This window comes from Oncorhynchus keta, chromosome 4, assembly GCF_023373465.1.
Source record: "Oncorhynchus keta strain PuntledgeMale-10-30-2019 chromosome 4, Oket_V2, whole genome shotgun sequence".
NCBI classification, from domain to species: domain Eukaryota; kingdom Metazoa; phylum Chordata; class Actinopteri; order Salmoniformes; family Salmonidae; genus Oncorhynchus; species Oncorhynchus keta.
The window spans coordinates 78143142-78171032 of record NC_068424.1 but is presented as its reverse complement, the minus strand read 5'-3'; the positions used below and the strand labels follow the sequence as shown (position 1 = coordinate 78171032).

Here is a 27891-nt window from a genome sequence, read left to right as displayed (position 1 = left end):
CCAGTCTACCTTTAGACTGCTATATTCCCCAGTCTACCTTTAGACTGCTATATTCCCCAGTCTGCCTTTACTTTTTATAGTATAACTCATCTTCATCACACAGTAAACAACCAAAAGCACTTACTTTACATTCCTCTAGATAAGAGTGTCTAGTAGACAAGTAACATTTTTATGAGAATGTTTTGCATGTTGACATTCGTCACTCTCAGAGCCTTACCTTCGGTCGAACCCCAGGAACCCAGAGCAGTTGGACGCTCCACATTTACACACCGTCTTCCCATTACCAAGACACTCCAGGTTGTAGTTGAAGGTCAGCTCCACACCTGCTCAGAAATTTAAAAAAATACACAGCCAAGTACTGTACAGGTAGATGTATTCCTATTCTAAATTAGGCCAACAGAGTTGATATCATTGTCCATAATTAAGGAACAATTAGGTTTGTTTCTTATGTCGTGTTTCTTCACAGTTACCTTCTGAATCTTTACAAATTACAAAGACACTTTTTGTCACTAGGCCTAGTGCCTGAAGTGGAGTTGGTAACAGAAATGGAACCAGGCTCCAGGAGTTGGTAACAGAAATGGAACCGGGCTCCAGGAGTTGGTAACAGAAATGGAACCGGGCTCCAGGAGTTGGTAACAGAAATGGAACCGGGCTCCAGGAGTTGGTAACAGAAATTGAACTAGGCTCCAGGAGATAGTAACAGAAATGGAACCAGGCTCCAGGAGTTAGTAACAGAAATGGAACCAGGCTCCAGGAGATAGTAACAGAAATGGAACCAGGCTCCAGGAGATTTGTTAGTACTTCCTCTGACCTTTGGGGATGTCCTCCAGGGCAAAGAGGCCCACTCTGGTGTCTCCGTTTACCGTCCACTTCTGGGTCTCACAGTTGGGCTGGCAGCAGTGATTCATGAACCTCGCCTGGTTCCCCTTGGGTCCAGCGTCTATGATCCGGTCCTTGTCCAGAGTGAGCATGTAGAAGTTACAGATGTCGTTCTCTTGAGCATGTTTGATCCTGGCTCTGCACTCCTCCTCGTCTATCACCTCCCCCACGTACTCATTCACAAAGGCACCCTGAGAGAGAGAGAGAGAGAGAGGAGAGCAGAGACTCAGGTTATAATCCAGCTGATACACAACACCTTTTACATCACAGACACAGCTGCATGGAGGCTAAATATACTACTGTAAGTCCACATCTTAAAACAGACACAAACAAAGAACAAATCAGGTGAAAAGGGCCTTGGAATTGATTTGAAAATACTTGATTTATCCCACCAGGGGCATTTATGTAGGCAGCAGTGCAGATCCGTAGTGGTGACAAGGAGGAATGGTTCTCTAAAAAAAACAGAAACACAAGGGGAACTGTTTTGTGTTGTAGTTTGATGCTCTAGTCTGTACCTTCTTGATGTCGGAGACGCCCGTAGCCCCCAGCCTCGTGACAAGGTTCTGAAGATCTCCACCTGGGTGTACTGTCTCTTGGTGTAACTCTGGTTCAGACACCTCTCCCCTGCCAAACACACCTGAGGGTGGCACTCATACATCAACATGCGGTTGATACACTCTGAGTCCATGCCACACGGGTTCTCATCAGACGCCTTGCAGTTACAGCGCGGCACCTCCGATAGGTCCGCCGTGATGATCTGGACCTTGCCGATTGGTCGGTTCACCTGAGGGGAAGAATTAAGCGGATGCAAGTCAGACTTCTGCGTGAATTATGCATAGATCTCAAAGGGAGATTTGAGTGAAAATACTGAGGTACTATTCAATCGTCAAACATGAGAGAATCTGTAGCAGGACAAGCCAAATAGGGACCAAAGAGAGGGACAGACACAAGACAGTACCTTGATGTGTCTGTAGGGAGGAGGTTTAAAGAGACAGTACCTTGATGTGTCTGTAGGGAGGAGGTTTAAAGAGACAGTACCTTGATGTGTCTGTAGGGAGAAGGTTTAAAGAGACAGTACCTTGATGTGTCTGTAGGGAGGAGGTTTAAAGAGACAGTACCTTGATGTGTCTGTAGGGAGGAGGTTTAAAGAGACAGTACCTTGATGTGTCTGTAGGGAGGAGGTTTAAAGAGACAGTACCTTGATGTGTCTGTAGGGAGGAGGTTTAAAGAGACAGTACCTTGATGTGTCTGTAGGGAGGAGGTTTAAAGAGACAGTACCTTGATGTGTCTGTAGGGAGGAGGTTTAAAGGGGCAGAACCTTGATGTGTCTGTAGGGAGGAGGTTTAAAGAGACAGTACCTTGATGTGTCTGTAGGGAGGGGCAGAACCTTGAGGTTTAGGGAGGAGATTTAAAGGGGCAGGACAGTGATGTGTCTGTAGGGTGGAGGTTTAAAGGGACAGTACCTTGATGTGTCTGTAGGGAGGAGGTTTAAAGAGACAGTACCTTGATGTGTCTGTAGGGAGGAGGTTTAAAGGGACAGTACCTTGATGTGTCTGTAGGGAGGAGGTTTAAAGGGACAGTACCTTGATGTGTCTGTAGGGAGGAGGTTTAAAGGGACAGTACCTTGATGTGTCTGTAGGGAGGAGGTTTAAAGGGACAGTACCTTGATGTGTCTGTAGGGAGGAGGTTTAAAGGGACAGTACCTTGATGTGTCTGTAGGGAGGAGGTTTTTAAAGGGACTGTCTCATCTCCTTCTCATCCTGAAGTTTGAAGGGAGCTTCATTCAGAGTTTAAAGGAAACAGTACCTTAGCATTGTCAGGGAGGAGGTTTAAAGGGACAGTCAGCCCTGCCATTGACCTGAAACATGTCTGTTAAGGGAAAACATTTAGAAGGGACAGTACCTAAATGAATGTGTCTTTGGTATTTCTTTTAAAGGGACAGTATATTTTGACCTTTCTGTAGATGGCGTCACAACCCTTCCCCATCCTTGTTGTGTCCTGTAGGGAAGAGGCCTTTAATAGGAAAAGAACTGAACGGGGAACTTGATGTGTCTGTAGGGAGAATGAGATTTAAAGGGACAGTACCTTGATGTGTCTGTAGGGAGGAGGTTTTTTTCGTTCCTCCTGTCCTCCTGAAGAACACCTGTCTAGATTCACCTGGTCAGCTTTCTCCCTTATTGATGTTAATCTCCTTCTCATCCTGAAGAGCTTTGAACCGCTCAGCAGCTTCATTCAGAGCTGAAAGTGAAACAGAAGTTAGCATTGTTTTTAAGCCTAATACATCTCAAAATGCAAACTTTCATGCCCTGCCATTCAGATGGTACCTGGCAAAACATCTCTATTGTTAAGACTTGAAGAAAACATTTAGAAGGTGCAAACAGCATTTTAATACACTAAATAGCTGAATGGTTCTTTGGTATTTCTTTCTAAAAATGAAGTATATTTCTAACACTTTCTTGTAGATGGCGTCAACAACCCTTGGCCCCATTTTGTCCTTGTTGTTGGCATCTGGCCTCCATGTACTGGGAAGACATAAACATGGGCCTGTTAGGTCAGGCATGTTAGAAAAAGAAATAAATCCGGGGAACACCCCACCTCCTTTATTTATAGGAGAATGTTTCTGGGACAGGTTCTTAGGAAGACACACCTCCAGACTAGATACTGTAGGCCACCACCTGAACAAAGGAGAGGAGATACATATTTTTACATGATATGGTTCTGGCTGTGTTCATTTAGCAGACTAGATGCTGTTACTGATTATACAAAAACATTAAGGACACCTGCTCTTTCCGTGACATAGCTTTCACCTAGATTCACCTGGTCAGCCTATGCTCCCTTATTGATGTTAAATCCACTTCAAATCAGTGTAGTTGAAGAAGAGACAGGTTCTGGCTGAAGGATTTTTAAGCCTAGAGACAATTGAGAAATGGATTGTGTATGTGTTGCCATTCAGTAGGTGAATGGGCAAAACAAAATATTTCATACTTTGCTCCATGCTGGGTATGGTAGTTCAGGTGCCAGGCATACAGATTTGTGTGAAGAACTATTCAACGCTGCTGTGTTTTTCACATTCAGGCAGTTTTCGCGTGTATCAAGAATGGTTCACCACCCAAAGGACATCCAGCCAACTTGACACAAACGTGTGAAGCATCTGGAGTCAACATGGGCATCGAGGTCTGTTGGCGGCCATGAAATTTTGTCAGCTGGTTATTGTAGGCAAAAGACTGGCGGACTAGATACGGTAATTTACTGCGAATTAACATAAAGACTAGATACATGTCTGGCTTAACATGTTTAGTCTACATGTTCAAAAAGTAGAATAAACTCCATTCTGGCACACCATGCAGTAGGCTCCTCCTTTATTTATGTTAGGCAGATACTAAAGATTTCAGAAGAACAGGCTTATTCATTTAGCAGACTAGATACTGTATGGTTCTGGCTGTGCTCCATGCTGTAGGCTGTAGGCTTGTTCATTTAGCAGACTAGATACTGTATGGTTCTGGCTGTGCTCCATGCTGTAGGCTATAGGCTTGTTCATTTAGCAGACTAGATACTGTATGGTTCTGGCTGTGCTCCATGCTGTAGGCTATAGGCTTGTTCATTTAGCAGACTAGATTCTGTATGGTATCTGGCTGTGCTCCATGCTGTAGGCTATAGGCTTGTTCATTTAGCAGACTAGATACTGTATGGTTCTGGCTGTGCTCCATGCTGTAGGCTGTAGGCTTGTTCATTTAGCAGACTAGATACTGTATGGTTCTGGCTGTGCTCCATGCTGTAGGCTATAGGCTTGTTCATTTAGCAGACTAGATACTGACTGTATGGTTCTGGCTGTGCTCCATGCTGTAGGCTATAGGCTTGTTCATTTAGCAGACTAGATACTGTATGGTTCTGGCTGTGCTTCATGCTGTAGGCTATAGGCTTGTTCATTTAGTAGACTAGATACTGTATGGTTCTGGCTGTGCTCCATGCTGTAGGCTATAGGCTTATTCATTTAGCAGACTAGATACTGTATGGTTCTGGCTGTGCTCCATGCTGTAGGCTGTAGGCTTGTTCATTTAGCAGACTAGATACTGTATGGTTCTGGCTGTGCTCCATGCTGTAGGCTATAGGCTTGTTCATTTAGCAGACTAGATACTGTATGGTTCTGGCTGTGCTCCATGCTGTAGGCTGTAGGCTTGTTCATTTAGTAGACTAGATACTGTATGGTATCTGGCTGTGCTCCATGCTGTAGGCTGTAGGCTTGTTCATTTAGCAGACTAGATACTGTATGGTATCTGGCTGTGCTCCATGCTGTAGGCTATAGGCTTGTTCATTTAGCAGACTAGATACTGTATGGTTCTGGCTGTGCTCCATGCTGTAGGCTATAGGCTTGTTCATTTAGCAGACTAGATACTGTATGGTTCTGGCTGTGCTCCATGCTGTAGGCTATAGGCTTGTTCATTTAGCAGACTAGATACTGTATGGTTCTGGCTGTGCTCCATGCTGTAGGCTATAGGCTTGTTCATTTAGCAGACTAGATACTGTATGGTATCTGGCTGTGCTCCATGCTGTAGGCTATAGGCTTGTTCATTTAGCAGACTAGATACTGTATGGTTCTGGCTGTGCTCCATGCTGTAGGCTATAGGCTTGTTCATTTAGCAGACTAGATACTGTATGGTTCTGGCTGTGCTCCATGCTGTAGGCTATAGGCTTGTTCATTTAGCAGACTAGATACTGTATGGTTCTGGCTGTGCTCCATGCTGTAGGCTATAGGCTTGTTCATTTAGCAGACTAGATACTGTATGGTTCTGGCTGTGCTCCATGCTGTAGGCTATAGGCTTGTTCATTTAGCAGACTAGATATTGTTTATAAGTCTCGTGCCATTATTTTACATTATATGATTTTATAGTAAGAAAAATATATAATTGAACATGGCTGAATAAAATAGGATATTTTTCCCCATTCGGTGCGAGTGCTCATATGAACTGGCTATGGCAAACGTAAATGTAATTATTTCGAACAGGACACTATACACTAGATTTACAGTTATTTGGCAACTTTAGCTGTGAATGATACAAACCTTAGAATTTCGTAGAAATCAAAAGATATAGTCTGCATGACGTGACTATAGACGATTTGAGAAAGTAGTCAAATAAAGTGTGCGATCTGTCCCTTACCTCAGACTGCATACGCTGTTCTCTCATCAAGTCATCAGGTTTTTACCCAGCTGTCCCGACTGCCCTGAGTCCGTTTTTAGTTCCCTCACTCAAGTCATCAGGTTTTTACCCAGCTGTCCCGTTCTCTCATCCTGACCTTCAGTTCCCTCATCAAGTTACCCAGGTCATCAGGTTTTTACCCAGCTGTCCCGCCCTGACCGTAGTTCCCTCATCAAGTCATCAGGTTTTTACCCAGCTGTCCCGCCCTGACCTTAGTTCCCTCATCAAGTCATCAGGTTTTTACCCAGCTGTCCCGCCCCTGACCTTAGTTCCCTCATCAAGTCATCAGGTTTTTACCCAGCTGTCCCGTTCTCTCCCTGACCTGTCAGTTCCCTCATCAAGTCATCAGGTTTTTACCCAGCTGTCCCGCCCTGACCGTAGTTCCCTCATCAAGTCATCAGGTTTTTACCCAGCTGTCCCTGACCTTAGTTCCCTCCCTGACCTTAGTTCCCTCATCAAGTCATCAGGTTTTTTTTACCCAGCTGTTTTTCCCGCCCTGACCTTAGTTCCCTCATCAAGTCATCAGGTTTTTACCCAGCTGTCCCGCCCTGACCTTAGTTCCCTCATCAAGTCATCAGGTTTTTACCCAGCTGTCCCGCCCTGACCTTAGTTCCCTCATCAAGTCATCAGGTTTTTACCCAGCTGTCCCGCCCTGACCTTAGTTCCCTCATCAAGTCATCAGGTTTTTACCCAGCTGTCCCGCCCTGACCTTAGTTCCCTCATCAAGTCATCAGGTTTTTACCCAGCTGTCCCGCCCTGACCGTAGTTCCCTCATCAAGTCATCAGGTTTTTACCCAGCTGTCCCGCCCTGACCTTAGTTCCCTCATCAAGTCATCAGGTTTTTACCCAGCTGTCCCGCCCTGACCGTAGTTCCCTCATCAAGTCATCAGGTTTTTACCCAGCTGTCCCGCCCTGACCTTAGTTCCCTCATCAAGTCATCAGGTTTTTACCCAGCTGTCCCGCCCTGACCGTAGTTCCCTCATCAAGTCATCAGGTTTTTACCCAGCTGTCCCGCCCTGACCTTAGTTCCCTCATCCTCAGGTTTTTCAGCTGTCATCATCAGGTTTTTACCCAGCTGTCCCGCCCTGACCTTAGTTCCCTCATCAAGTCATCAGGTTTTTACCCAGCTGTCCCGTCCCTGACCGTAGTTCCCTCATCAAGTCATCAGGTTTTTACCCAGCTGTCCCGCCCTGACCTTAGTTCCCTCATCAAGTCATCAGGTTTTTAGCCTGGTAGCCTGGTTGTCTCTGATTGAGAACCATACTTTAGGTAGCCTGGTTGTCTCTGATTGAGAACCGTACTTTAGGTAGCCTGGTTGTCTCTGATTGAGAACCGTACAGGTTTTTAGGTAGCCTGGTTGTCTCTGATTGAGAACCAGTACTTTAGGTAGCCTGGTCCCACCTGTGCTTTGTGGGTCAAGTTGTTTTCTGTTTTGTGTTGTTTCACCTGACAGGACTGTTTCATCAGGTTTTCTTACATTCTCGTTGTTATTTTTGTTTCGTGTTCTGTTATATTAAAATATTAACATGGACACTTACCACGCTGCGTGTGGGTCCGATCTTGACATACTCTTCCTCAGACGAAGAGGAGAATCGTTACATCACCAAGACTATTTTCTATTTAATCTCATCTTTACTAATATGTAACGTTTGTTTTTCGATTTAGAACGGTCCATTATCAAAGGGGCAGGAACAGAGGCAAGTCATCAGGGAAAAGTGTTTGTCCACATGCACTCAGATAGCAGGAATGGAGGCCTTTCCCACCAGGTAGGCTACTTACTATATTAACCTCCTGTATCAACCACAGGTTGAGGAACACCAGGTAGGCTACTTACTATATTAACCTCCTGTATCAACCACAGGTTGAGGAACACCAGGTAGGCTAGGTTGAGGAACACCAGGTACTATATTAACCTCCTGTATCAACCACAGGTTGAGGAACACCAGGTAGACTACTTACTATATTAACCTCCTGTCTCTGATTCAACCACAGGTTGAGGAACACCAGGTAGGCTATTGAGAACCTATATTAACCTCCTGTATCAACCACAGGTTGAGGAACACCAGGTAGTTGCTACTGATTACTATATTAACCTCCTGTATCAACCACAGGTTGAGGAACCACCAGGTAGTTGCTGATTACTATATTAACCTCCTGATTATCAACCACAGGTTGAGGAACACCAGGTAGGCTACTTACTATATTAACCTCCTGATTATCAACCACAGGTTGAGGAACACTTTAGGTAGCCTGGTTGTCTCTGATTTACTTTAGGTAGCCAGGTAGGCTACTTACTATATTAACCTCCTGTATCAACCACAGGTTGAGGAACACCAGGTAGGCTACTTACTATATTAACCTCCTGTATCAACCACAGGTTGAGGAACACCAGGTATGCTACTTACTATATTAACCTCCTGTCTCTATCAACCACAGGTTGAGGAACACCAGGTAGGCTACTTACTATATTAACCTCCTGTATCAACCACAGGTTGAGGAACACCAGGTAGGCTACTTACTATATTAACCTCCTGTATCAACCACAGGTTGAGGAACACCAGGTAGGCTACTTACTATATTAACCTCCTGTATCAACCACAGGTTGAGGAACACCAGGTAGGCTACTTACTATATTAACCTCCTGTATCAACCACAGGTTGAGGAACATGCAGCCGCTGCTGCCCGACAGGTGATATTCCGCCCAAACTCTGTGAATGTTATGTGCTTTCCAACCCTGTTCCTGCAGTTACCCTGTGTTTCATTTGGGAAACCAAGTGAAATGTGTTCAGGAACATCCACAGTAACATGTTTTCACAACGAAACATATTTCACTAAACTGTTGACAGGCTCTCTCTCTCTGCGTGCTGAAGAAAGGAATGAAGGAGGGAAGGAAATGGAAACGCAAGGTGATGAGACATCCTGTACCTAAAAGGTCATGTGTCAGCCTATTAATAAATGACATATTACCAGGCTATTCAAAATCTAATTTCAGTGTAACTGTAGGCTTAGCCGCCCCACACAATCATTGAGCCAAAAGCATCGCCTAGGCCCAGACTCATGAATAGAACGTTTGAAACGTAGCGTAAGGTAACCATGCATAATAACAGTCTACACTCAGAGGCATTACTACAGTATAGGCTAGACCAATTATGTACCAAAGACATCTTAAAATCAATTTGGTTTTATGTTTTTCTACTCGGTTTCAACCTATTGATTAACTTCTTTCTTCAAACATGCAGTAGGATATCTAATTGCATAACGGCACAATCATTATTTTAATATTTTTTGTCCCCCTTCTTCATCTTCAAGGTTAGTCCTATGAATATGCATCAACTCTCATATGGTTGTTTTGAATGAATCATCACCATAGAAAGCGCTGTCCATTTGGTTGTGTTTGGCTTTGAAACAACATCCACAACGACCATGTTTTCCACCTGTTGTTGAACTGCTTTTTTCAAATTGATCAAATCCCAGTGACATGACTTTTAAAAGAATGATACTGTTTTGATGATCAGTGTTTGATGTGATTTTATATTGTAGAGTATAAAATCTATATACAATAGAGCCCTGAGTACCAGGCCATTAGGACCTGATGGAGGGACATTAGAGCCCTGAGTACCATGCCATTAGGACCTGATGGAGGGACAATAGAGCATTACCAGTATAGGCTAGACCAGGCCAATTTGGTTTTATGTTTTTAGGTTTCAACCTATTGATGGAGGGACAATTTTATATTTTTGCCCTGAGTACCAGGCCATGCATAGGACCCTGATGGAGGGACAATAGACCAGTTTTCCACCTGTTGTTGAACTGCTTTTTCAAAGTACCAGGCCATTACTGTTTTGACCTGATGGAGGGACAATAGAGCCCTGAGTACCAGGCCATTAGGACCTGATGGAGGGACAATAGAGCCCCGAGTACCAGGCCATTAGGACCTGATGGTGGGACAATAGAGCCCTGAGTACCAGGCCATTAGGACCTGATGAAGGGATAATAGAGCCCCTGAGTACCAGGCTATTACCAAACTGATGGAGGGATAATAGAGCCCCTGAGTACCAGGCTATTACCAACCTGATGGAGGGACAATAGAGCCCTGAGCACCAGAGGAGATTACCGTGACTCAATGGTCACATAGAATTTTAGTGCGGTCATGACTCATGACTGCCGGTATGTCGGCAACTCAATGTTAGGAGTTGCCGACATTATTATGTTAACATGGGATTAAAGTGTCACTCAGTTGGTTCTGACCAAAAGCATGGATACTATTTCTACAGAACAGTGTTTCTTACTTGTATCTTCCCACTTTAACCCAGAGGATGTCCTTGAAGTGTGGTTTCTTCCCAGCCTTGCAGTCGTTGCAGAACCAGCTCCCCTCGGGCATCTCGATGTTCAGACACTCTTGGTGGAAGGCAGCAGGACAAGACTCGCAGCACAACAGACTGCCCCCTGCAGGGAGAAAGGAGAAGGTGCAGCTCAAACACCAAGTCAACCAGATCTGACCCAATGACCTCAGGACCCGAGGCTGAATGCTTCTTTTCACTTTATGTTTCACTTCAATCTTTTTAACTCTGTGAGGAGCGTAGGTCCTCCACATATGATTTCCACCACATTCCTACTCCTGTTATTACTCTACTTCTAATAACAATACCACCACATTTGTACACAGGTTCCTTCCTCCTTGCATAATGGACTCTGCAACACTGACAACACTCAATCAACCAACCAATCAAGTCCTATTTATAAAGAAGGGAGCAAGTAGTAGAGGTTAATGGTTCACTGTCTCAGGCAAAACCAATGAGTTGTGGCGTTCCGCAGGGGAGCGTGCTTGGGCCTCTGCTGTTTTTATTGTATATTAACGATATGAGAGATGCTTGTTCTTGCCGTCTTTTTCTTTATGCGGATGACTCTACACTTCTGGTATCTCACAAAAGTAAAACTATGTTGGAGAGCATACTTAGCACATAGCTTACTACACTACTACACACTGAATCAATTATCCAGACCTACAATTGTGTAGGTCGTCTGAAATCAGAGTGGAGTTAGGGGGTGAGGTGCTGTCTACTAAAACCTCTGTTAGCTACTTGGGATTTATCCTTTATGGAAGCTTGGGAAGTGTGAGCGCGGCCAATAAGGTGCTAGGGAAGGTTAATGCCAGGATTAAGGTTTTGGATAGAAAGTCCAAGCTGCTTGATAAGGACTCCATGAAAGTGCTAGCTACTGCCCACATCCAATGCCATTTTGACTATGCTAGTACTTCCTGGTTTGGGGGCTTATCTAAACTTACGAAGGGGAAGCTCCAGATAGCCCAGAATAAGCTGATCAGTGTGGTATTGAAGGTGAGTCCACATACTCACATAGGCAGGAGCTGCTTTCGGGAACTAAACTGGATGCCTGTTGAGGCTAGGGTGTCCCAGATTAGACTGGGTTTGGTTTACAGGAGTATTTATGGTCCTGCGCCCAGATATCTAAGTGATTACTTTCCTCGTGTTAGGGATGCACACAGTCACAGCCCCAGATCAGGTGTTTCTGCTGTGTGCTTATACAGGTTCAGGAGTAATGCGGGATAAGGCACTCTCTTGTTGTCACGACTGTCTTCGGGTGAAAGAGAGGAGGACCAAAATGCAGCGTGATGATAATCCATATTTAAAATGGGATACTTAAACACCAAACAAAAACAATAAACCGTCAGAAAGGAACGAAGACGAAACAGTCCCGTAATGTGAACACTAACACATAGGAACACTGGAAACAGGAACAATCACCCACAAAATACCCAAAGAATATGGCTGCCTAAATATGGTTCCCAATCAGAGATAACGATAGACAGCTGCCTCTAAGTGAGAACCAATCTAGGCAACCATAGACTTACAAAAACACCTAGATAGGAAACACCCCCATAAACATACAAAACCCCTAGACAAGACAAAAACACATACATCACCCATGTCACACCCTGACCTAACTAAAATAACAAAGAAAACAAAGAATACTAAGGTCAGGGTGTGAAACTTGTATACTGGAGCCTCAGACTGGAATGAGTTGCCTCTGCCTATAAAAACAACATCCTCTCTGGACAGCTTTAAAAATAAAGTAAAAATATGTTTGATGTCTTCTGTGCCCATATGAATAATAACTGGAAGGATGAGATAGATGTTCTTCTTCTCTGTTTTGGTTTTATTATTTCACTGCTATACTGTGTTCCATCTTGTCCAGCCATCTTGTCCAGCCATCTTGTCTCAAGAGGACCACAATCGAAATAAGTCCCAGACGTTGTGTGTTATCCTTGATGATTTTCGAATTAGTAAACTAAACTAAAACATTAACAGAAACCCAACCAGTCACCAACCTTCTGAGCAGACAAAGCACCAGCTGACGTTGATGTGTTCATGGTTCTTGTAGTTCTTGCGGGGAATGAAGTGGTTGGGACACAGGAAGCTGTTGTTGGCCAGGACTACGCTGCCCGCCGCCATACAGTAGTCATTAGCGTGGTACGCCACAGGGCAACGCACGCAGCGGGTCAGACGACCTAGAAGAGGAATACAGGTCAAAAACAACACACACCAAGCATCTCTACAGCCATGTTAGAATCTAGGATCCCATCCCAGACAAGCATCTCTACAGCCATGTTAGAATCTAGGATCCCATCCCAGACAAGCATCTCTACAGCCATGTTAGAATCTAGGATCCCATCCCAGACAAGCATCTCTACAGCCATGTTAGAATCTAGGATCCCATCCCAGACAAGCATCTCTACAGCCATGTTAGAATCTAGGATCCCATCCCAGACAAGCATCTCTACAGCCATGTTAGAATCTAGGATCCCATCCCAGACAAGCATCTCTACAGCCATGTTAGAATCTAGGATCCCATCCCAGACAAGCATCTCTACAGCCATGTTAGAATCTAGGATCCCATCCCAGACAAGCATCTCTACAGCCATGTTAGAATCTAGGATCCCATCCCAGACAAGCATCTCTACAGCCGTGTTAGAATCTAGGATCGCATCCCAGACAAACAGACCTGCAGTAATGTTTGTAGCTAATCTTAGTCCTCCAATCACATTACAGGTTTTCACCCTACTTGATACGTTTCAATTCTACTGTAGCAATCGTTTTTCCATCCCATAAAAAAAATCACATTCAAATCGACTCTAACTGTGCCACTTCCAATTGTAAACAGAACCTACAGTGTAGATCTATTTCTACTCTGTCCGGGGGGGAAAGTAACACGGTGCGGTACATGAGCCTATCACAATAATTCAAACAAAATGTCCAGAAAACTGGAGGCCTTCAATACCACCATTTATCATTATTATATATGTCAGAGGCATGAACAATTAGCGAAAGGACTTGAAAAAAACAGGTGGTTTAGCCTCCGCTGCAAAAACGCAACGTGGTTCGACGAGAACACTGACATTTTGTTAAGGCAGAAATAATTTGCTGATACAGCGACACGCTCGGACAGCAGGGGACGCATAAAATCTGGCCTAATGACAATCGCCAAATGTCATTACCCTTTTTGGTGTAATGTTCATCACTGTTTGGAGGCTGGAAATACTGAACGTTCAGAGAGGATGAACAGGCAGCCGAGAGGATGAACGCGCAGCAGAGAGGATGGACGGGCAGCAGAGAGGATGAACGGGCAGCAGAGAGGGTGAAAGGGCAGCAGAGAGGATGAACGGGCAGCAGAGAGGGTGGACGGGCAGCAGAGAGGGTGGACGGGCAGCAGAGAGGGTGGACGGGCAGCAGAGAGGATGAACGGGCAGCAGAGAGGATGAAAGGGCAGCAGAGAGGATGAACGGGCAGCAGAGAGGATGAAAGGGCAGCAGAGAGGGTGAACGGGCAGCAGAGAGGATGAACGGGCAGCAGAGAGGATGAACGGGGCGGGCGAGAGGATGAACGGATGGGCGGGAGAGAGGATGAACGGGCAGCAGAGAGGATGAACGGGCAGCAGAGAGGATGAACGGGCAGCAGAGAGGATGAACGGGCAGCAGAGAGGATGAACGGGCAGCAGAGAGGATGAACGGGCAGCAGAGAGGATGAACGGGCAGCAGAGAGGGTGAACGGGCAGCAGAGAGGATGAACGGGCAGCAGAGAGGATGAACGGGCAGCAGAGAGGATGAACGGGCAGCAGAGAGGATGAACGGGCAGCAGAGAGGATGAACGGGCAGCAGAGAGGATGAACGGGCAGCAGAGAGGATGAACGGGCAGCCTAATAAAGGAGACCTTTGAAGTGATTGTTTGACAATCAGATGAACCCTGATGGAGACAGCTTGTCGAAAACATTTAACATAAAATATTTTTTTGATCCTAGAGTGTGCGGCTCTCCTTTATCTTTGAAGTGTTTCACTCCGCTAGACAGCACCTCGCCTAAATAGGTGTGCGCTTCTTTCGCCTCTTGACAATCAGATGAAAACATCATGACTGGTTGTGTTTATACCACAATAAAAGGTCATACATTATAAAAGTTAAATGACAAATCTTTACCACGAGACCCACAGAGATCCTATTGAGTTATTAGTGCACAAATGTTGGTGCGCACATGCACAAATAGAAGGTCTCGTACCAGGAAGAAATGAATTCTACTTTACCTCTCTGGTTCTATCAAAGCAGAGTGGAACTGGAACCTACTTTTAGAAGTGCAGGAGTTGAGGGGGTTGGTGATGTGGCAGGACAGACAGACGTGGAGGGAGCAGCGAACCCCTTTATTCTGGGGCTGGGTGGGTGTGTGTTTCAGGATACACTCGTTGTGGTAGAACTTCCCACATACAGGCACCATGCACCTCTTCACACCGTCGCCAGACTTCTTACACACAAAGCACGTGTGGATCCCTGCAATGGAAAGGATACACTCTTAGCTTTGCGATACACCAAAGCAGCTTACATACATTGTGGGTGTAGATACAGAATACCTCTGTCAGATGCAGAGATATGGTCTATGAGCATGGCCGTATCACTGTACAGGTGTAAGAACTCAGTAACACAGTGTTAAGTCAAGGTGAATGTGTGTATAGGCGAGGCTGCACCAGGTGTATATGGCGCCTGTATGGTGCCAGGTAGCCTAGCAACCAAAAGGTTGCTGGTTCGAATCCCGAGCTGACCTAGGTGAAACATCTGTGCCCTTGAGCAAGGCATTCAACCCTAATTGCTTGGATAAGAGCGTCTGCTAAATGACTCAAATGTAAATGTACAGACAGGTGTATAGGTAGAGACTCACCTATAGTGCATTCACTACAGATAAACTTCCCTCTGGGGGCTTCTGATAGGCTGATACACTGCAGGTGGAACGCCCCACAGCACTGGCCCTCACACAGCAGCAGCTCACCTGTCCTCTCACACACCTGCAAGACACACACACACACACACACACACAGAGATATTTTGTGTTACGATACTCTCAAATCCCATTCATCACTCGGCTATTGGGAAACGTCTATTTCTAAACTAATGTGATGAAAGCCTGGAAATCAAGGTTAGAACTACTTTGACTGTTTCTGCCTCCACAAAATAGAAAGGTTGTGTGTGGCATGTTGTTGGGTGACCTACCTGACAGACATTCTCCTTCATGGACGCAGCTCCTCCTTTCTCTGCTGTGTTCTTCTTAGTGCTGGAGACCAGGGACCCTTCACCAGGTCGGGAGAAACTGTCATTCAGACCAGGAGAGAACACCTGGAGGAGAGGAGAGGTTTTATTACGCAAGTTATTACACCGCATATTGGTTAAGGTGTGGGGGCTTAGGATCCTGTTTTACAGTACTGGTACAACTATACCTCAGGTTTGGGTGATCTCTCTCCGTTGGTGTGGCTCTCTCCTCCCACCCCAGGACTGATCTTCTCGGTCTCTTCCTTGGGGGTGAGGAGCACCGTAGGGCTAGAGGGCCGGGCAGGAGAGGAGCCCTGCAGAGAAACCATGCTCTCTGGAGTTGTCACACTGGATACAGGCACTTCTTTCTTCACAGACTTAACCTGTCATAGAAATGAGATAATTAGATCCGTTTCAGAGTGGTACTGTAGCAGTATAGTTGTGTTAATATGGCTGTTGATTAGTTCATACGGCCTTACCTGAGTGTCCCCGACTTCTGTCTTCTCCTCTGTCTGTCCACTCTGCTTCTTCAACTCCTTCTTCTTTGGAGGACTGAGTGACACTTCTTCTATGGTGCATTCCAGGACCTTGTGAGATGGCTTCCTTGGCCTCTTCCTCTCCAGGGATACTGGGGCTGGGGAATGAACAGACATTTAAATACCACAAATCTACTGTATATGAAAATATGAGGATTTGTTTTCATTATCATAACTACTTTACCAAAATATCTACTTTCCCTACAGAACAACAGTACTCTCCCTATGGAACTACTCTCCCTATGGTACTACTCTCCCAGTGGAACTACTCTCCCAATGGAACTACTCTCCCAATGGAACTACTCTCCCAGTGGAACTACTCTCCCAATTGAACTACTCTCCCAATTGAACTACTCTCACCTATGGAACTACTCTCACCTATGGAACTACTCGCACCTAAGGAACTACTCTCACCTATGGAACTACTCTCACCTATGGAACTACTCGCACCTAAGGAACTACTCTCACCTATGGAACTACTCTCCCTATGGAACTACTCTCACCTATGGAACTACTCTCACCTATGGAACTACTCTCCCTATGGAACTACTCTCACCTATGGAACTACTCTCACAGTGGAACTACTCTCACCTATGGAACTACTCTCACCTATGGAACTACTCTCCCTAGGGAACTACTCTCCCTAGGGAACTACTCTCCCTATGGAACTACTCTCCCTATGGAACTACTCTCCCAATGGAACTACTCTCCCTATGGAACTACTCTCACCCTATGGAACTACTCTCTCCCTATGGAACTACTCTCCCTATGGAACTACTCTCCCTATGGTACTACTCTCCCAATGGTACTACTCTCCCTATGGAACTACTCTCCCCCTATGGAACTACTCTCCCTATGGAACTACTCTCTCCCTATGGAACTACTCTCCCTATGGAACTACTCTCTCCCTATGGAACTACTCTCCCTATGGAACTACTCTCCCTATGGAACTACTCTCACCCTATGGAACTACTCTCTCCCTATGGAACTACTCTCTCCCTATGGAACTACTCTCCCTATGGAACTACTCTCCCTATGGAACTACTACCCTGGAACTACTCTCCCTATGGAACTACTCTCCCTATGGAACTACTCTCCCTATGGAACTACTCTCCCTCCCTCCCTATGGAACTACTCTCTATGGAACCTCTCCCTATGGAACTACTCTCCCTATGGAACTACTCTCCCTATGGAACTACTCTCTCACCCTATGGAACTACTCTCCCTATGGAACTACTCTCCCTATGGAACTACTCTGGAACTACTCTCCCTATGGAACTACTCTCCCTATGGAACTACTCTCCCTATGGAACTACTCCCTATGGAACTACTCTCCTATGGAATGGAACTACTCTCCCTATGGAACTACTCTATGGAACTACTCTCCCTACTCTCCCTATGGAACTACTCTCCCTATGGAACTACTCTCCCTATGGAACTACTGGAACTCTCTCCCTATGGAACTACTCTCAATCCCTATGGAACTACTCTCCCTATGGAACTACTCTCCCTGGAACTACTCTCCCTATGGAACTACTCTCCCTATGGAACTACTCTCCCTATGGACTACTCTCCCTATGGAACTACTCTCCCTATGGAACTACTCTCCCAATGGAACTACTCTCCCTATGGAACTACTACTCTCCCTATGGAACTACTCTCTCCAATGGAACTACTCTCTCACCCAATGGAACTACTCTCCCTATGGAATGGAACTACTCTCCCTATGGAACTACTCTCCCTATGGAACTACTCTCCCTATGGAACTACTCTCCCTATGGAACTACTCTCCCTATGGAACTACTCTCCCTATGGAACTATGGAACTACTCTCACCCTATGGAACTACTCTCACCTATGGAACTACTCTCCCTATGGAACTACTCTCCCTATGGAACTACTCTCCCTATGGAACTACTCTCCCTATGGAACTACTCTCCCTATGGAACTACTCTCACCCTATGGAACTACTCTCCCTATGGAACTACTCTCCCTATGGAACTACTCTCCCTATGGAACTACTCTCCCTATGGAACTCTCCCTATGGAACTACTCTCCCTATGGAACTACTCTCCCTATGGAACTACTCTCGCTATGGAACTACTCTCCCTATGGAACTACTCTCCCTATGGAACTACTCGCTATGGAACTACTCTCCCTATGGAACTACTCTCCCAATGGAACTACTCTCCCTATGGAACTACTCTCCCTCACCAATGGAAACTCTCCCTATGGAACTACTCTCCCTATGGAACTACTCTCCCAATGAAACTACTCTCCCAATGAAACTACTCTCACCTGTGGAACTACTCTCCCTGTGGAACTACTCTCCCTGTGGAACTACTCTCCCTGTGGAACTACTCTCCCTGTGGAACTACTCTCCCTGTGGAACTACTCTCCCTGTGGAACTACTCTCACCAATGGAACTACTCTCCCAATGGAGCTACTCTCACCAATGGTGCTACTCTCCCAGTGGAGCTACTCTCCCAATGGAACTACTCTCCCAATGGAACTACTCTCCCAATGGAACTACTCTCACCTATGGAACGACTCTCACCTATGGAACTACTCTCACCTATGGAACGACTCTCACCTATGGAACTACTCTCCCTATGGAACTACTCTCCCTATGGAACTACTCTCCCTATGGAACTACTCTCCCTATGGAACTACTCTGACCTATGGAACTACTCTCCCAGTGGAACTACTCTCCCAGTGGAACTACTCTCCCTGTGGAACTACTCTCCCTAAGGAAATACTCTCACCTATGGAAATACTCTCACCTATGGAACTACTCTCCCTATGGAACTACTCTCCCTATGGAACTACTCTCTCCCTATGGAACTACTCTCTCCCTATGGAACTACTCTCTCCCTATGGAACTACTCTCTCCCTATGGAACTACTCTCCCTATGGAACTACTCTCCCTATGGAACTACTCTCCCTATGGAACTACTCTCCCTATGGAACTACTCTCCCTATGGAACTACTCTCCCTATGGTACTACTCTCCCTATGGTACTACTCTCCCTATGGAACTACTCTCCCTATGGAACTACTCTCCCTATGGAACTACTCTCCCTATGGAACTACTCTCCCTGTGAAACTACTCTCCCTGTGAAACTACTCTCCCTGTGAAACTACTCTCCCTGTGGAACTACTCTCCCAGTGAAACTACTCTCCCAGTGGAACTACTCTCCTATGGAAACTACTCTCACCTATGGAACTACTCTCCCTATGGAACTACTCTCCCTGTGGAACTACTCTCCCTATGGAACTACTCTCACTACTCTCACCAATGGTCTACTCTCACCAATGGAACTACTCTCCCAGTGGAACTACTCTCACCTATGGAACTCTCACCTATGGAACTACTCTCACCTATGGAAACTCTCCCTAAGGAACTACTCTCCCTATGGAACTACTCTCACCTATGGAACTACTCTCACCTATGGAACTACTCTCACCTATGGAACTACTCTCCCTGTGGAACTACTCTCCCTATGGAACTACTCTCCCTATGGAACTACTCTCACCTATGGAACTACTCTCCCTATGGAACTACTCTCCCAATGGACTACTCTCCCAATGGTACTACTCTCCCTATGGAACTACTCTCCCTATGGAACTACTCTCCCTATGGAACTACTCTCCCTATGGAACTACTCTCCCTATGGAACTACTCTCCCTATGGAACTACTCTCCCTATGGAACTACTCTCCCTATGGAACTACTCTCCCTATGGAACTACTCTCCCTATGGAACTACTCTCCCTATGGAACTACTCTCCCTATGGAACTACTCTCTCCCTATGGAACTACTCTCTCCCTATGGAACTACTCTCCCTATGGAACTACTCTCCCTATGGAACTACTCTCCCTATGGAACTACTCTCCCTATGGAACTACTCTCCCTATGGAACTACTCTCCCTATGGAACTACTCTCCCTATGGAACTACTCTCCCTATGGAACTACTCTCCCTATGGAACTACTCTCCCTATGGAACTACTCTCCCTATGGAACTACTCTCCCTATGGAACTACTCTCCCTATGGAACTACTGGAACTCTCTCCCTATGGAACTACTCTCCCTATGGAACTACTCTCTCCCTATGGAACTACTCTCACCCTATGGAACTACTCTCCCTATGGAACTGCTCTCACCTATGGAACTACTCTCCCTATGGAACTACTCTCCCTATGGAACTACTCTCCCTATGGAACTACTCTCCCTATGGAACTACTCTCGCTATGAAACTACTCTCGCTATGAAACTACTCTCCCAATAGAACTACTCTCCCTATGGAACTACTCTCGCTATGGAACTACTCTCCCTATGGAACTGCTCTCACCAATGGAACTACTCTCCCTATGGAACTACTCTCCCTATGGAACTGCTCTCACCAATGGAACGACTCTCCCTATGGAACTACTCTCCCTATGGAACTACTCTCCCAATGAAACTACTCTCACCTGTGGAACTACTCTCCCTGTGGAACTACTCTCCCTGTGGAACTACTCTCCCTGTGGAACTACTCTCCCTGTGGAACTACTCTCCCTGTGGAACTACTCTCCCTGTGGAACTACTCTCCCTGTGGAACTACTCTCCCTGTGGAACTACTCTCACCTATGGAACTACTCTCACCTATGGAACTACTCTCCCTGTGGAACTACTCTCCCTATGGAACTACTCTCACCTGTGGAACTACTCTCACCTGTGGAACTACTCTCCCAATGGAACTACTCTCCCAATGGAACTACTCTCCCTATGGAACTACTCTCACCTATGGAACTACTCTCACCTATGGAACTACTCTCACCTATGGAACTACTCTCACCTATGGAACTACTCTCACCTATGGAACTACTCTCCCTATGGAACTACTCTCCCTATGGAACTACTCTCACCTATGGAACTACTCTCCCTATGGAACTACTCTCACCTATGGAACGACTCTCACCTATGGAACTACTCTCCCTATGGAACTACTCTCCCTATGGAACTACTCTCCCTATGGAACTACTCTCCCAGTGGAACTACTCTCCCAGTGGAACTACTCTCCCTGTGGAACTACTCTCCCTAAGGAAATACTCTCACCTATGGAACTACTCTCACCTATGGAACTACTCTCCCTGTGGAACTACTCTCCCTATGGAACTACTCTCTCTCCCTATGGAACTACTCTCTCTCCCTATGGAACTACTCTCCCTATGGAACTACTCTCCCTATGGAACTACTCTCCCTATGGAACTACTCTCCCTATGGAACTACTCTCGCTATGGAACTACACTCGCTATGGAACTACTCTCGCTATGGAACTACTCTCCCTATGGAACGACTCTCCCTATGGAACGACTCTCCCTATGGAACTACTCTCCCTGTGAAACTACTCTCCCTGTGAAACTACTCTCCCTGTGAAACTACTCTCCCTGTGAAACTACTCTCCCAGTGAAACTACTCTCCCAGTGAAACTACTCTCCCTATAGAACTACTCTCACCTATGGAACTACTCTCCCTGTGGAACTACTCTCCCTGTGGAACTACTCTCCCTGTGGAGCTACTCTCACCAATGGAGCTACTCTCACCAATGGTGCTACTCTCACCTATGGAACGACTCTCACCTATGGAACGACTCTCACCTATGGAACGACTCTCACCTGTGGAACTACTCTCCCTATGGAACTACTCTCCCTATGGAACTACTCTCCCTAAGGAACTACTCTTTCCCTATGGAACTACTCTCACCTATGGAACTACTCTCACCTATGGAACTACTCTCCCTGTGGAACTACTCTCCCTATGGAACTACTCTCCCTATGGAACTACTCTCACCTGTGGAACTACTCTCCCCGTGGAACTACTCTCCCCGTGGAACTACTCTCCCCGTGGAACTACTCTCCCAGTGGAACTACTCTCACACCTATGTAACTACTCTCACCTATGTAACTACTCTCACCTATGGAACTACTCTCCCTATGGAACTACTCTCCCTATGGAACTACTCTCCCTATGGAACTACTCTCACCTATGGAACTACTCTCACCTATGGAACTACTCTCCCTATGGAACTACTCTGACCTATGGAACTACTCTCCCAGTGGAACTACTCTCCCTGTGGAACTACTCTCCCTAAGGAAATACTCTCACCTATGGAAATACTCTCACCTATGGAACTACTCTCACCTATGGAACTACTCTCCCTATGGAACTACTCTCCCTATGGAACTACTCTCTCTCCCTATGGAACTACTCTCTCTCCCTATGGAACTACTCTCTCTCCCTATGGAACTACTCTCTCTCCCTATGGAACTACTCTCCCTATGGAACTACTCTCCCTATGGAACTACTCTCCCTATGGAACTACTCTCCCTATGGAACTACTCTCGCTATGGAACTACACTCGCTATGGAACTACTCTCCCAATGGAACTACTCTCGCTATGGAACTACTCTCCCAATGAAACTACTCTCCCTATGGAACTACTCTCCCTATGGAACTACTCTCCCTATGGAACTACTCTCCCTATGGAACTGCTCTCACCAATGGAACTACTCTCTCTATCGAACTGCTCTCCCAATGGAACTGCTCTCCCAATGGAACGACTCTCCCTATGGAACTACTCTCCCTGTGAAACTACTCTCCCAGTGAAACTACTCTCCCTATAGAACTACTCTCCCTATAGAACTACTCTCACCTGTGGAACTACTCTCCCTGTGGAGCCCTCACCAATGGAGACTCTCACCTATGGAACTACTCTCACCAATGGAACTACTCTCCCATGGAACTACTCTCCCTATGGAACTACTCTCCCTGTGGAACTACTCTCCCTAATGGAACTACTCTCCCTGTGGAACTACTCTCCCTGTGGAACTACTCTCACCAATGGAACTACTCTCCCTGTGGAACTACTCTCACCAATGGAACTACTCTCCCTGTGGAACTACTCTCCCAATGGAACTACTCTCACCCTATGGAACTACTCTCACCCTATGGAACTACTCTCACCCTATGGAACTCTCCCTATGGAACTCACCCTATGGAACTACTCTCACCCTATGGAACTACTCTCCCTATGGAACTACTCTCCCAATGGAACTACTCTCACCAATGGAACTACTCTCCCAGTGGAACTACTCTCACTATGGAACTACTCTCACTATGGAACTACTCTCCCTATGGAACTACTCTCACTATGGAACTACTCTCCCAGTGGAACTACTCTCCCAGTGGAACTACTCTCCCAGTGGAACTACTCTCCCAATGAAACTACTCTCCCAGTGGAACTACTCTCCCAGTGGAACTACTCTCCCAGTGGAACTACTCTCACCAATGGAACTACTCTCACCAATGGAACTACTCTCACCAATGGAACTACTCTCCCTGTGGAACTACTCTCCCTATGGAACTGCTCTCCCTATGGAACTGCTCTCCCTATGGAACTGCTCTCCCATGGAACTACTCTCCCTAATGGAACTACTCTCCCTATGGAACTACTCTCACCTATGGAACTACTCTCACCTATGGAACTACTCTCACCTATGGAACTACTCTCCCTGTGGAACTACTCTCCCTATGGAACTACTCTCACCTGTGGAACTACTCTCACCTGTGGAACTACTCTCCCCGTGGAACTACTCTCCCGTGGAACTACTCTCCCCGTGGAACTACTCTCCCAATGGAACTACTCTCCCGTGGAACTACTCTCCCCGTGGAACTACTCTCCCAGTGGAACTACTCTCCCTATGGAACAACTCTCACCTATGTAACTACTCTCACCTATGGAACTACTCTCACCTATGGAACTACTCTCACCTATGGAACTACTCTCCCTATGGAACTACTCTCCCTATGGAACTACTCTCACCTATGGAACTACTCTCACCTATGGAACTACTCTCACCTATGGAACTACTCTCACCTATGGAACTACTCTCCCTATGGAACTACTCTCACCTATGGAACTACTCTCCCTATGGAACTACTCTCCCTATGGAACTACTCTCCCAGTGGAACTACTCTCCCTGTGGAACTACTCTCCCTGTGGAACTACTCTCCCTGTGAAACTACTCTCACCTATGGAACTACTCTCACCTATGGAACTACTCTCCCTGTGGAACTACTCTCCCTATGGAACTACTCTCCCTATGGAACTACTCTCTCTCCCTATGGAACTACTCTCTCCCTATGGAACTACTCTCTCCCTATGGAACTACTCTCCCTATGGAACTACTCTCCCTATGGAACTACTCTTCCTATGGAACTACTCTCACCTATGGAACTACTCGCTATGGAACTACTCTCCTATGGAACTACTCTCCCTATGGAACTACTCTCCCTATGGAACTACTCTCACCAATGGAACTACTCTCCCAATGGAACTACTCTCCCAATGGAACTACTCTCCCTATGGAACTACTCTCCCTGTGGAACTACTCTCCCTGTGGAACTACTCTCCCTGTGGAACTACTCTCCCTATGGAACTACTCTCACCTATGGAACTACTCTCCCGTGGAACTACTCTCCCTGTGGAACTACTCTCCCTGTGGAACTACTCTCACCAATGGAGCTACTCTCACCAATGGAACTACTCTCCCAGTGGAACTACTCTCACCTATGGAACTACTCTCACCTATGGAACTACTCTCCCTATGGAACTACTCTCCCTATGGAACGACTCTCACCTATGGAACTACTCTCCCTATGGAACTACTCTCACCTATGGAACTACTCTCCCTGTGGAACTACTCTCCCTGTGGAACTACTCTCCCTATGGAACTACTCTCCCTATGGAACTACTCTCCCTAATGGAACTACTCTCCCTATGGAACTACTCTCCCTATGGAACTACTCTCCCTATGGAACTACTCTCCCTGTGGAACTACTCTCCCTATGGAACTACTCTCCCTATGGAACTACTCTCCCTATGGAACTACTCTCCCTATGGAACTACTCTCCCTATGGAACTGCTCTCCCAATGGAACTGCTCTCCCAATGGAACTGCTCTCCCAATGGAACTACTCTCCCTATGGAACTACTCTCCCTGTGAAACTACTCTCCCTGTGGAAACTACTCTCCCAGTGAAACTACTCTCCCTATAGAACTACTCTCACCTATGGAACTACTCTCCCCGTGGAACTACTCTCCCTGTGGAACTACTCTCCCTGTGGAACTACTCTCACCAATGGAGCTACTCTCCCAATGGAACTACTCTCCCAGTGGAACTACTCTCCCAATGGAACTACTCTCCCAATGGAACTACTCTCCCTATGGAACTACTCTCTCCCAATGGAACTACTCTCCCTATGGAACTACTCTCCCTGTGGAACTACTCTCACCAATGGAACTACTCTCCCTGTGGAACTACTCTCCCTGTGGAACTACTCTCCCAATGGAACTACTCTCCCTATGGAACTACTCTCACCTATGGAACTACTCTCCCTGTGGAACTACTCTCCCTGTGGAACTACTCTCCCAATGGAACTACTCTCCCAATGGAACTACTCTCACCTGTGGAACTACTCTCCCTGTGGAACTACTCTCCCTGTGGAACTACTCTCCCTGTGGAACTACTCTCCCTGTGGAACTACTCTCACCTGTGGAACTACTCTCACCTATGGAACTACTCTCCCTATGGAACTACTCTCCCTATGGAACTACTCTCACCAATGGAACTACTCTCCCTATGGAACTACTCTCCCTATGGAACTACTCTCACCTATGGAACTACTCTCCCTGGAACTACTCTCCCTATGGAACTACTCTCCCTAGTGGAACTACTCTCCCTATGGAACTACTCTCCCTATGGAACTACCTCTCTCTCCCTATGGAACTACTCTCTCTCCTGGAACTCTCTCTCCTATGGAACTACTCTCCCTATGGAACTACTCTCTCCCTATGGAACTACTCTCTCTCCCTATGGAACTACTCTCCCTATGGAACTACTCTCCCTATGGAACTACTCTCCCTATGGAACTACTCTCCCTATGGAACTACTCTCCCTATGGAACTACTCTCCCTATGGAACTACTCTCGCTATGGAACTATGGAACTACTCTCCCAATGGAACTACTCTCCCTATGGAACTACTCTCCCAATGAAACTACTCTCCCTATGGAACTACTCTCCCTATGGAACTACTCTCCCTATGGAACTACTCTCCCTATGGAACTGCTCTCACCAATGGAACTACTCTCCCTATCGAACTGCTCTCCCAATGGAACTGCTCTCCCAATGGAACGACTCTCCCTATGGAACTACTCTCCCTGTGAAACTACTCTCCCAGTGAAACTACTCTCCCTATAGAACTACTCTCACCTATGGAACTACTCTCCCTGTGGAACTACTCTCCCTGTGGAGCTACTCTCACCAATGGAGCTACTCTCACCAATGGTGCTACTCTCCCAGTGGAACTACTCTCACCAATGGAACTACTCTCCCTGTGGAACTACTCTCCCTGTGGAACTACTCTCACCAATGGAACTACTCTCCCTGTGGAACTACTCTCCCTGTGGAACTACTCTCACCAATGGAACTACTCTCCCTGTGGAACTACTCTCCCTGTGGAACTACTCTCACCAATGGAACTACTCTCCCTGTGGAACTACTCTCACCAATGGAACTACTCTCCCTGTGGAACTACTCTCCCTGTGGAACTACTCTCCCAGTGGAACTACTCTCACCCTATGGAACTACTCTCACCCTATGGAACTACTCTCACCCTATGGAACTACTCTCACCCTATGGAACTACTCTCACCCTATGGAACTACTCTCACCCTATGGAACTACTCTCCCTATGGAACTACTCTCACCAATGGAACTACTCTCACCAATGGAACTACTCTCACCAATGGAACTACTCTCCCAGTGGAACTACTCTCACTATGGAACTACTCTCACTATGGAACTACTCTCCCAGTGGAACTACTCTCCCAGTGGAACTACTCTCCCTGTGAAACTACTCTCCCTGTGAAACTACTCTCCCAATGAAACTACTCTCCCAATGGAACTACTCTCCCAATGGAACTACTCTCCCAGTGGAACTACTCTCACCAATGGAACTACTCTCACCAATGGAACTACTCTCCCTGTGGAACTACTCTCCCTGTGGAACTACTCTCCCTATGGAACTGCTCTCCCTATGGAACTGCTCTCCCTATGGAACTGCTCTCCCTATGGAACTGCTCTCCCCAATGGAACTACTCTCCCACTGAAACTACTCTCCCAATGAAACTACTCTCCCAATGAAACTACTCTCCCAATGAAACTACTCTCCCAATGAAACTACTCTCCCAATGAAACTACTCTCCCAATGAAACTACTCTCCCAATGAAACTACTCTCCCAATGAAACTACTCTCCCAATGAAACTACTCTCCCTGTGGAACTACTCTCACCAATGGAACTACTCTCACCAATGGAACTACTCTCACCAATGGAACTACTCTCCCTGTGGAACTACTCTCCCTGTGGAACTACTCTCACCAATGGAACTACTCTCACCAATGGAACTACTCTCCCTGTGGAACTACTCTCACCAATGGAACTACTCTCCCTGTGGAACTACTCTCCCTGTGGAACTACTCTCACCAATGGAACTACTCTCCCTGTGGAACTACTCTCCCTATGGAACTACTCTCACCTATGGAACTACTCTCCCTATGGAACTACTCTCACCTATGGAACTACTCTCACCTGTGGAAC

The 27891-nt window shown here is 46.3% G+C and overlaps 1 protein-coding gene across 1 annotated transcript in view; it reads right to left on the bottom strand.

Annotated features, from left to right (window-relative positions):
- Positions 1 to 27891, bottom strand: part of LOC118384071 (histone-lysine N-methyltransferase, H3 lysine-36 specific-like) — a 103583-nt gene that overhangs the window by 8438 nt on the left and 67254 nt on the right. The window contains 14 exon segments of the mRNA XM_052518274.1: positions 125 to 149; positions 218 to 323; positions 812 to 1070; positions 1395 to 1417; positions 1420 to 1663; positions 2965 to 3105; positions 3332 to 3401; positions 10364 to 10520; positions 12421 to 12600; positions 14705 to 14905; positions 15291 to 15414; positions 15620 to 15742; positions 15844 to 16038; positions 16135 to 16289. Of these exon segments, the coding sequence (XP_052374234.1) occupies positions 125 to 149; positions 218 to 323; positions 812 to 1070; positions 1395 to 1417; positions 1420 to 1663; positions 2965 to 3105; positions 3332 to 3401; positions 10364 to 10520; positions 12421 to 12600; positions 14705 to 14905; positions 15291 to 15414; positions 15620 to 15742; positions 15844 to 16038; positions 16135 to 16289 (2003 nt within the window).